The sequence below is a fragment of the Cornus florida genome, unplaced genomic scaffold (assembly GCF_030987335.1).
Source record: "Cornus florida cultivar Cherokee Brave unplaced genomic scaffold, ASM3098733v1 CherokeeBrave_3.0.0_Hap2_Chr03, whole genome shotgun sequence".
In the NCBI taxonomy this organism is placed as follows: Eukaryota; Viridiplantae; Streptophyta; class Magnoliopsida; order Cornales; family Cornaceae; genus Cornus; species Cornus florida.
Window position 1 is genome coordinate 10,482,673 of NW_026775573.1, and position 12,334 is coordinate 10,495,006.

At 32.6% G+C, this 12,334-nt stretch overlaps 1 protein-coding gene across 3 annotated transcripts; it reads left to right on the top strand.

The window, feature by feature from the left end:
* Positions 1 to 3,400: 3,400 nt before the first annotated feature.
* Positions 3,401 to 9,067, top strand: LOC132299430 (protein THYLAKOID ASSEMBLY 8-like, chloroplastic). Of its 3 annotated transcripts, none has more exons than XM_059796038.1 (3): positions 3,401 to 3,926; positions 6,672 to 7,062; positions 8,290 to 8,500. In XM_059796038.1, exons 1-2 carry the CDS (start codon positions 3,525 to 3,527, stop codon positions 7,059 to 7,061), a joined length of 792 nt encoding a protein of 263 aa, XP_059652021.1. In that variant the 5' UTR covers positions 3,401 to 3,524; the 3' UTR covers position 7,062; positions 8,290 to 8,500. The 3 variants fall into 3 exon arrangements, with proteins under 3 accessions (XP_059652021.1, XP_059652020.1, XP_059652019.1); XM_059796036.1 differs by lacking the exon at positions 8,290 to 8,500 and adding an exon at positions 8,532 to 9,067 and having other exon boundaries at positions 3,402 to 3,926; XM_059796037.1 differs by lacking the exon at positions 8,290 to 8,500 and having other exon boundaries at positions 6,672 to 7,248.
* The last annotated feature ends 3,267 nt before the right edge of the window (positions 9,068 to 12,334 follow it).

Here is a 12,334-nt window from a genome sequence, read left to right on the forward strand (position 1 = left end):
ATCTCAACGACATGCATCTCTCTCGTCAACATATATGTTAGTGCTTTATCATTGTATATGGATGCAAATAGCCGACTTATTGGTCGTCGTTTGACTTCAATAGATGCAAATTGCCAGTTGATAAGAAAGATGAAGAATGTGCATTCTATCTTTAAAATTACTTTACAAACAAAAGAATGGAATTAAAAGCATTCTATTCTAGTTTATTTCATTCCATTCACACCTACCAAACTAAATCTGTTTTTCTTTTCTAGTTATTTTATTTATTTATTTATTTTTATTTAGATCTGGTTTGCTTTTCCCTTTTATTTATTTATTTTGAGTAATAGATACTCTGTAGACTCTATTTGTTGGTTCTGTAATATTAATTTAATATGTTTTTATACAATTTGATAGTTGGAAATGCAAGCCATCTTAATATTTATGCCAAAAATTGGTCAACAGTGGTTCATTAAAAAAACATTCGTGAATTGGCATTTAAAATTTTTCTTTCGCTAATTCAATTATTTCATTGATGTAATTGCAATGTTTGATATTGATACACATTGATATATTCTAAATATCATGTTGTGGAAGACTAGTTAAAGTTATTCCTCGAATTATTTATATGCTTGTATTTTTGGGCAATGTAGATGATGATGCACACTCAATTTTCTTAAATGAATGCTTCATGTTTATGGTCACGCAAATAGTTAAAGTTATTCCTCGAAGTATTTATATGCTTGTATTTTTGGGCAATGTAGATGATGATGCACACTCAATTTTCTTAAATGAATGCTTCATGTTTATGGTCACGCAAATATTTTTATTATTGCCATATATTTTAAGTACGAGTAATTTAATCATACATGAAAAATACATTGCAATATGTTCGATATCATACATGAAAAATACAACTCAGTCAAGTGGGGACAACAAATTTTTTTATTTTTTATTTTTCCTTATTATGCTTTGAGTTGATTGATTAATGCATTTAAATTTTGAATTTTTATTTAATAATGTCTCAATTTTTTATTGGTATCTACCACCTAGGGTTTTTTGCCCTATTAATCAAGAAATTCACATTTATTTTGGATTTTAAAGTTCTTACTTCAACTGAATCAGCAGTTAGACCAAACTCGAGGAGCAAACTATTTGCATATGTTCTCCCATTTCTCTCACAGGGTGACTATACTCTTCTCGTGCATATAATCACTTTGTTTCTCAGGTGCCACGTGATTTAAGGTGAATTCAGATTGGACGATTGGTTGTTTAGAAGACGTTACCGCTTAACTGTTACTCGTGAGATGACAATTGTAATATCCCATGATTTTAGAGAAAATTTTAAGGGTTAAGGACTACTTCAGAATAGAGGCTTCATTCATCATCCACTCTTCCGGATTACTTCATAATCGAAGTTTTATTTGTTACTTAGACATTACTGTTATTTTCTTTCAAGTATTGGATATTGAGAATTGGTTTAGGGTCCTTGTTTTACTAAATTCCCAAGTAATAACTGGATTATTAATGGAGTTTTAATTGTGAAAAACTAAGGATGAATTTTATTTATTAATTATAATTTCTTTTCGCTTTTAATTCCTTTTTATTATTATTATTTTGTACTATGTGCTTGTTTATTATCAATTACTTATATATCTTCTAATTTTCGTGTGCGAGTCTGGCCAACCTTCCCCTAAACTTTATGGGGGTATCACAACAATTTTGATTAGCAGATGCTTAGTTTGCACAAAGTTGCATTGGCCTCGATTAAGTTACATTACTTGAGTATGGTGCACATCACATATACTATGGGTCTAAGTGCATTCAACCTTAATTAAAAAAAAAATGGGAGGTGTCCAGAAAGATTGCAAATTGTGTGGATCAATCGCAAGTTTGATTGTATTTGAATTACTCGTTTTTAAATAATATTCACATTGTTCACAAATATTCATTTTTTACTTAAATTTTTTCTTATAAATTATTCCATAACAATTATTGCCTCACCAACCAATGCTGTGTAATTTTTGAATTACATCGAGATTATTAAAGCTTATATTATAATTAAATCACTATTCTTGTTAGTTTTTCATTTTAAAATATTACTTTTACTACTATTTATACTTTCACACAAAATAAACTATAATGTTATTGCCTCTATCAATTAAAATGTAATACCTGTCGGTGTAATTATTAATGTGATTGCTCTGTCTATAACAAAAAGGTAAACACTCCAAGGTATAGGAGGAATGGCTTAGGGTATGGTGGCGTTGACAGAAATTCGAGAGGTAAGTTTTTGAAATCTTACTTTTGATCCATACTTTTAACTTGAATGATTCATGTGTTATGAAATCGACACACATAGGAAAAAAAAAAAAATAAAAAAAAAACTCCTCATGTAAGTGTTTATGTTATATAAATTATTATAATCGGACGTGATAGTCAAGAAATTAAATTGTCATGATTGGATTTGACAGTCAAGAAAAAACACCTTACATAAGAAGTTGCACTTAGCTCGCACCATCATACATTGATAACAACTTCAATAAAAATAAATATTGTGTACAGTCGTGGCGTGTTATATTAAGAGTTTACTTAATTCAAACCTAGGTTGGTAGCCCAGTTGGCAAGGTGTCAGTGTTTGTAGCCAAATGGTCCAGGCTCCATCCTATGTATGTCAATTGCTTTAACTTCCTAAAAAAAAGTAAATAAAAAATAAAAAAAAAACTTAATCCAAACCCTCTAAACTTATTTTATTCTCATATATATATATATTTATAAAACAAAACCTCTTTGAAGAACAGTTTTTTTTTATTTTTAGAGAACAAAATTTTATCAAAAAATATAAAATTTTGTTTAATAGATAATTTTTTAAATTAAGTTAAAAAATAAAATTTTATTGTAGAACAAAATCTTTTATTCTTTATATTTTATTTTTTTTAAAAAAATAAACAACACCTTGTTTCTCATCATTCCTATGTTCCTTTTCTGCATAAATTATAAAATTCACTCCATCTCTCAACCCAAGTTAATAAAACTTTATTCAATATTTTTAAAATCAAATACATGATTAAACCCAATCTAGAGTAATATATGTATATACATGGTTAAGAATATATATAGTTAAAATCACACACAAACATATTTTTATTCACCCTCAAAGACACATAGCGTAATGATAATACTTTACCTCTTTTAATAAAAAAACGCATGATCTCAAATTTTCAACTAATAAAGTAAATGTATGATCGTGTTTATTGCAATATATATATATATATATTTCAATCAGTTAACCCTTATTATATATATATATATATATTTCACTCAGTTAACCCTTATTTTATCAAACATTTAAAATACGTACCTTTAAAAAACATTTTTTTTTTAATTTTTTATTTAAAAAAAAAAAAAACTCTCTTTCACACACGCACAGAGTATACAACACAATTCTCTCCGCCCACCGCCCCTCCCTGAGCTCCCTCACGGCCATCAGAGCCCACTCTGCACTCCACCCTGTTTCTCTCTCCACTTTCTCTCTCTAGGTACCAATGGGTGCCCTTTCAAAATCAAGAATACCCTTATTAGCTTCATCGATTGTCCTCCGAGACCTACTGAGAACCATCATCATCAAAGACTCTTCTTCTTCATTACAACTCTCGCGATTTGTGCCAAAAACCCTAACTTTGAATCCCAGCTCTTGCGAACCCTTCACGAGCACTCTCAAGCCCCGCCATTACCATGACGGGAGGCCAAGAGGATCCCTTTGGAGGGGCAAGAAATTGATAGGCAAAGAAGCTATCTTCGTGATTTTGGGACTGAAGAGATTCAAAGACGACGAAGAGAAACTCGAGAAATTCATCAAGACCCATGTGCTGAGGCTCTTGAAGATGGACATGGTTGCTGTCCTCAACGAGCTCGAGCGCCAAGAGGAAGTCACTCTAGCTGTCAAGGTAATGCCCACACACACACATAATCGTATGATTTCAGGTGTTTTTGTCATTTGGGGATTAATCTGCTTACAAATTTCAACTCTATTTGGTCGCTTGTTGTTGCAAAATTTGTGAATTGTTTGAAGTGTTTTTAATTATATGCAAATTTATTTGGTGGCTCTTGAATTAATGGGTAAATTTGGACTTTCTTTGGTCGTCAAGAGGAAGTCACTCTGAATGTCAACCACATACACGCGCGCACACATATATTATCGTAATATTTCAACTTTCTTTGGTTGTTTATTGTTGCATTTTTTGAAATGTTTATAATTGTAAGCAAATTTTAGTGACTTTTGATCTGAATCCCTTAAATTTTTAGTTAGGATAGAAGTGAACTCCAAGGAAGATGGAATTTCGCGAGACTAGTGAACTAGGGAGGGTGCATATTGTTTTCGCCCAATCAGTGCAACTTTATGCGTAGTTTTTATTTTTTTGGGATGATTTTGAATAGATGGATATTTAAAATAATTATAAGCAAATTGTAATGACTTATGATCTGAATTCGTAAATTTTTAGTTAGGATAGAAGTGAACTCCAAGGAAGATGGAATGTTTTAGACTAATTAGAAAGAGCACAATTGTTTTCACCCAATTAGTGTAAATTATTAAATTTTTTGAATTTGGGTGATTTTGAACAGGGGTAGTTAAAATTATAAAATTGTTTAACGAGTATGCTATGTTCAGGAAATTTATTGGTTCATGTAAATTGTTTTTGTCATTTGGCAAGTTATTTATAAAACTTGAAGCAGTACGATAAAGAAAAGATGGTTCACGTAAATTTATTTAATCGGTGAGGAGACTAATGTAAAGATGGATATCAGACCTCTAGATTTATGATATGGTGGGGCTAAAGAAAAAAAAGGAGTCCCCACTATATCATAAATCTAGAGTTCTGATAAAAAAATTATATGAACATATTAATTCTCCTCTTTCCATCTTTACATTAGTCTCCTCACCAATTTGGCATGGTGTAGCTTTTGAGGGATGCGTTCACCTTTTGAACGCTTCTTAATACAATCTTACTTATCAAAAAAAAAAAAAAAAAATTTGAAAGAAAGAAAAGGAGTCACACTAGAAGCATTGACTAGATAAAGGACATGTATAAATAATGGAGCCAGTATCCTTATTTTTTCACCCAAATAGTTTAATAGAGTCATGTTGACTTGATAGGGATAAATTAGGAAGTGGTACATATTGTTTTGTATCATGGCCTGGCCTTTTTTGTGTTTGGGATCCACCACACAAGAATTTTTGGCATTGAAAGGTGCTAAACAACCCACGCAATTAGTTTTTGGTGGTTAAGTTAGATCCTTTGATTTGTTAGGGACATGTTTTTTATATCCGGGTTATTTTCTTAGTTGAAACAGCTATATTTCTTTCAATTTTGGGTGGTTAAGAAGTATTAGATATTAAGGCTCACTACTAAGTGCCGCAAAAATGTGGTAAAAGAAATGATATTTGGGTTTTGCCACTATACCAGTTATTATTCATTTGCAACGTCCGTTGTGTCGAGTTTAGTTTAGTTGCTTTTTATGGTAAATGTATTTATGGGTGATTGGGTGTAGTTTTATGTAATTGAATATTTGTTTCAATCCAAAATGTTTATAGGGCTTGATTTATTTTAGTCATCAACATTAATGAGGTCGACCATATGATTCTCTTTTTCTCAGTTTTATTTATTTTTCAATTACAAGTTCTCTCTCCAAATATATATAACTTGTAAACTAATTTGTAATTTTTTTACTCCCCGTTAGTTTTGTCCGTCTCTTTGTGTCTTACCTTCTATGCAAATTAATCTACCTAAAAGGCTAAACCTACTTTCTCTTATTTTTATCACTAATAGGAGTCACTTCTAATTTGTCCCTTACACATTGATTGTTGACCCTATCTCTTCTAGTCAATCCTATCATCGATATCGACACTCTTATTTTAGATACATAAATGTGTAAAAAAACCTAACAATTTCCTGTGTATAAGATAGCTAACCAAATAACCGCCTTATAAAGAATTTTCTTGTAACTTATTTGATTTTCGTTTATCACAGAGAACACCGCTATCACGTCTTCATTTTGTTCATCATGCTCCAATCCTCCTAATTACATCGTCATCTATCTTTTCATCCTTTTATAATAATGATTCTAAATATTGGAATCATTAATTAGTTTTCAACTTTTATAGTTATATTGTCATTTTCTGATACTTTATTAACTTTACAATTCTATGATACTTTATTAGATTAACATTCCATATATATTGTTTTTTACTTTTACTAATTCTTAACCTTTTGCTTCTAGCTTCTAATGCATTTCTCTATGTTTCTAATTTTATTGATTGTGTTGTTTTAGAAGTATCCAATAGTATTATGTTATCAGCCGATAACATGCACCATGGAACGTCTCATTGTGTGTCTTTTGTTGTTTTATCTAAAATTATTGTAAATGGATATGAGCTTTAGCACTGATCCTTGCTGTAATCTTACTTTTACAGAAAAATCAGTAGTCTCTCCACACATAGTACAAACCCTAGTCGCTATCTCATTACACATATCGGGAATAATTTTTATATCTTATAAGGACCGTTTTCTTTGTAGTAACAGTCTTAAATATTTAGATAGTTTCTACTGAATCCTTTATTGTTCTGCCTAGTTCTTGGATTTATTATGACTGATAATGTTCCTTACACATATAACTAACCATTGAATTTCCAGATGTTCAAGGTGATTCAGAAGCAAGATTGGTATGTGCCTGACGTATTTCTGTACAAGGACATGATTATTGCGTTAGCTAAGTGTAAAAAGATGGATGACGCAATGCAATTGTGGGAAAGTATGAGAAAGGAAGATTTGTTCCCTGATTATCAAACATATACGGAAGTTATTCGGGGCTTCTTGAGGTATGGGTCTCCTGCAGATGCAATGAACATCTACGAGGACATGAAGAAATCGCCTGACCCACCAGAAGAGTTACCATTTAGAATTTTATTGAAGGGGCTTCTGCCTCATCCCCTCTTGAGAAACAGGGTCAAGCAAGATTTTGAGGAGATCTTTCCTGATCAACATGTTTATGATCCTCCTGAAGAGATTTTTGGATTACGCTGAGGTTTGTTGTTGTCCAAAATTTGATATACCTGTGTTAGTTTAGCATCTAGCATGCACAACATTTGTGAACATACTAGTTGACATTTCTGGGGACAATGTTTTTTTTTTTTTTTGTTCCTTTAGAAGCAATGTTTATACAGAGATCTTCACAAATTTGGTAATAATGGCTTTAGGTTGATGCAGAGAATGAATTGTGTCTCTGCATAGTGTAGCAGGGCCTTTGTGAGATTAACAACATTTGGATGAGGTTTTATGTGGATCTTTACCAGATTAGTCTTTCTCTGGGTGTTCATAGGTACTAGGTAGTGCTAACCTTGTCTGCACTAACACTAAGATGATCAACTTTAGTACTGAAACTATTGCTTGTGTTTTTTTTATCTGATACAGTTATCAGTGCATGAGAATTGCCTTCTGGGTCCTATCACAAGTTTATATATGTGATCAAGCAGCTAGTAATTAAACTTTGTAATCCCTCTGTTGATCCTTTGCCTTCAATTTTACCCATTGACCATTATTACGCTTGCCATTCTTATTCTGCACTCCTTTAGAACCCATTATACCAAGAAGAAATCTGTGACTTCACTTTGTCTGCCATCATTATCCTCCATAAATATTATAATTGATCATGAGATTGTTAATTGATCTCAATACTGCTTTGTTTGCCCTCTCTATCTCGTCCGTTTTGATCATCGGTCTCAAGATGGCACTTGGAAGGATAATATTTATATATTTTTGGCTTGTTTGGTTTCCCAATACTACCTCCATTGAGATTTGAGCTTGCCTTCAAACAGTCTGTAATTTTCCATGCTGACCTACCCATCAATTCAATGTCTATTATATATATCTTCATTGGGATTTTTGTTCAGGAAGTACAAACTCAACATCTATTGTGGGTTGTTAATTCCATCTGTCCTCATGTTTGCGGTCTCCAAAAAGCTATACATGTTGGACAATATCTGAGGTTCTAGTTTCATCACTTTGGCTTCTTCCTTCCTTGAGAAGGGTTCACTTGCAGTCACAATCCTATGTATGTTCTCAATTTATTGGCTTGATTAGGAATCTGCTCTAGTAGATATAGGTTAACATGTTTCTCATTTAGCGCTTCACATCTAAGGATTCGCAAGTATATTGTATGAGATGGGCGAATGGGGTGTGAGATAGGGCCCTTTCCAAGATAGGCAGCTTTGAGGTTGGATCTTTGTGATTAAATTGTTGCCTGGGTTTTCAGGTTCATGTCTCTCGTGAAAAGCTATCTGGGCCTCTAAGGTTCCCTTCAATGTTCAAGGTGGATTTTTAATTTTTTTTTTTTTTTTTTCATGTTCAGCTTGAGGACAAAATACATTTTTGTGTAATCAGTTTCTGAACCCCTTCACTCCACAAACTCCCTTGAAAAATGTTGTACAATGGAATTTTATATTTTCATATTCCTTATAGGTTATGGATTTAATTGTACTTATTTTTTGGTTTCAGGACTTCCAAGCATTTCTCACTTTTTTTGAAGAGCCAAGTTGTGTCTGAAGTTCTAAACCAGTTTAGACTGCAAGAGTGTTTGTGTGTCTTGTGCTAGAGAGAGAGAGACACAGAGAGAGTGCTGCCGCCTCAACTATCTAAATTCTTTCGACCAGCTTTTCGTCCACTTTGTGGGATGAATTTATCTTTAACATCTATGTGTGCATTCTTGTGTGTGCCAACATTTAGTACTTGGGGGTATGAGCAACCCAAGCCTTATTTCTTTTACTTAGTGGGGTGGGGAAGGCTTCTCACAGGTCGGGCTGCTCTTTCGAGAACTGGAGATACATACTTGGTAGAAATTTTATTTTTCCAGGGAAAAGCGAGAGTTATTTATTTATTTATTTTTCCAGGGAACATCTCCCTTTATGAGTATGACAATAGAAGTGTATTCAAGTGTGAAATTGGGATTGTATGCTTTTTTTTTTTTTTTCTTTCTGTCTACAATCCTCGTTGTCAAAGCAGTTTATGTAAATGGTGGAAACTTTATTCTGTTAGTTGTAAGAGATACGGCAATGCTTTAGTTTCATATCAGGATGCTTGACTTATTTTAAGTATTCCTGTCTACAATAAACCATTCTAGGTCTTGGTTTAACTTTAGGGTAAATTACAGACCTTCCATTAGCTTCGGGCAAGGGCAAGTTATACACGGGTAGATCGTGTAATTGCCCTTATATTATAATAATATAGAGTTTCAGGGCATTTACCCTATTTATACAGGGAAGGACAAAATTGTCATTTTATAAAATTTGGTCAATGAGCCTGTCAGAAAGAAAATGCTAGCCTCGCGCTCAAAGCTCAGAAATATTAGTTTAATTTGCCCTTAACTTTATCATCAAGTTAAGATCATCTCAACAACTTGATTTCCTGACCTAGAAATGGTACCATGAAAAGAGATTGACAGAGGTTTTTTTGGTTTATTTGAATTAAATCACTTTTAAAATCAATTTTTTTTTTCAGTGGTGAAGTTTTGTATGGAGAAATCTTTTCATTAGATAATCCAAAACGAACTAATGGATCTTACTCTATGGACGCTGGTCGGCAAAAATTAGGTATCTTTTTGACATATATTATAGAGAGACCATGAATAGACATAGGTTATTATTAGAGCACTATTGCGCGCATCACTTTATAAGTGCATACTTCAATTATTGTAGCAGAAACTGTCCATTTTTGTTTTTTTTCAAAGTCTTAGAAATAAAGTTTTTATATTTGAAAAGAGCCACTTAGTTCAACTTCCAGTCATAATTTGGTTAAAATAACAATTGATTGAGATAAGTTTTGTTTTTGTGCATAATGTCGCTGCTAACAAGACTAATGACATTTCTATACTACTTTAACATGAATTTTGACAGGATTTTAGATCTATTATCAACTTTCTATCCATGATATTCACTTAAATTAATTATTTCCAAAATTTATTGGAAGGCTTGATGTGGCTTTTATATTAGGCTTTCCCATTATTGATTTGAAGTCCTAATTTGATAGGACGACTTGTTAGAATCATAATCTTCTAAAACAAGGATATTAAACACTTTTAAATTCATCAAAGAGTTACAAAAAAAAAAGAAAAGAAAAAGCAGAGAATCCAAATAAAATGGATAAATGGAAGAGATCCGGTGAATGGAAAAGAAAAATCAACATATTAGTTTGACGGGAGTTTTTTTGTTCGTGCTAACAAAATACTTTATAGATAAAAACTAGCGAAATATTTTTGAGAACCAATTCTGGTAGATTTATTGGACGGTCTCATTCGCATGCTTACCAATCTGAGTTTACAAATCACGTTTTACCTATTTATATGCATTCTCCTGTCACATGAATGGTTATAATGAATGGTTATGATGTATTATAATGAATAGTCAAGATCTTCCATATAGAAATCTCTACCCATTTGTCTACCACTATGTAAAACTCTGTCCTCTACTATAATTGTTTTCTACACTCCACACATATTTACAAATTCTTCGCCATTTTAGAATCTTCAATCTTTTTCAAAACTCCACTATCGTGTCCACAAAATGTAAAAGGCTCTAAGCCTACTCATGCCATGAAAATCTCATGTAAAATCCTTCTTAGCACTGTCCATTCCCAATGTGTCACAATCTCCCTACAAATATTCCTTCGGTCCCATATTTAGTGTCGTCACAGTTACCAAAGGCGGCACTAAATATGGGATGGAGGAAGTAATATATTGAATTTAGAATGTCCATTAAAAGATATTTTTTACCTATTAAGTCACTGATAGTTTTGGGTTTAGCTCACTTGGATTTATTTTAAATCCCTACAGGAAGAGTGTGAATTAACATCTCTTGAATTATATACTAATATAGACGTTATGAGTTCTTGTCCCACAATGAATACGACTTTTTATAAAGTAAGGAGTTCTATCCGAAACATACCGGACTTGTTACTTACTCCCTCCATTATTCCCTCTCGATTAACTTAAACTTTTTAAAGACTTTGAAATATCAAAATTAGCCCTCCTTTAATTGTAAAATATAAATTGTCAATATAAAAACATTCAAAAATATGAAAATATCTTTTATCTTGACAAATCAAACAGGTCATGTTTAGATGAAAAAAATACCCCTTTAAAGTTTTTATACAGAGGAGTAAGTGACAAGAGCCTTGTGGGCCAGTCAGGAAAAAGACTTTTCCTTTGAAAATAAACAATTAATTGCATTGACATTTTAATAAACATTTATTTTGAAAAATCCAAAATGGAAAGGGACACTCTAAAGTTATACAGTACTTAAAAGGGGTGAAAATATAAGGCCAGTAATGTAAGCCAGTTTAGCATGGCCCAACTTCTTGAAGTTAGTGATGATGGTTCATGAACATGTTGCATGGACACGTGTAGTGTGATGACCTTGTGGACGGGTATGTCATGAGTGGGTGTAAAAGATATTATCAGGCTACCACACTGGCGAGTTACGGGTGTACAATCCCATATCGCCTGGGTAGAGGAAATGTGAATTTCTTATATGTAAGTGTGTCACCTCCAATTGGTATGGGGCATTTCGGGGTGAAACCCAAGAGCAAAACCGTGCAGGTTCAGGCCCAAAACGGACAATATCATACCATGTGGTGGAGTGGGTCGTTACAAATTGTATCAAAGCCTGACCCAGCCTTGCCGTGAGCGGGTGCAAGAGATCTGAGTAGAGGAAAGGTGAAGTTCTTATAGGTAAGTGTGTCACCTCCAATTGGTATGAGGCCTTTTGGGGTGAAACTCAAGAGCAAAATCGTGCGGGCTCATGCCCAAAATGGACAATATCATATCATGTGGTGGAGTGGGTCGTTACATGTAGACTCTGAAAAGCGAGTGCAGGCTTTTATATACTCTTGCAAAAATTCCCAACTTTTTCTCTCCTTCATTTTTACCCATTGTCATGGGTAAGATTGGCTGTATTATTAGTAGACTAATGATAGGGAATCGAAAAGGAATAAGTAAATTAGTATCAAATTTGACGTGGTTGGTCAATTCTATTGGGTGTTAAATAATTATTTTTGAAAATTATTTAAGTAAGTGAGGTGGACAAAAACATGTCATACTTACTAGGAATTAATTTATCGGTCTCAATATTTATTCGGAGTTAATTTATCGATATCCCTATCATTATTCTTATTAGTATTATCTTATTCCAATATGTGTGTATATATATATATATATATAAATTATAAAATAAAGAAAATTGTTACTCTTATTAAATTACACAACTACATGTTAATTGTCAAACCACTAAACATTATTAAATTGCTTA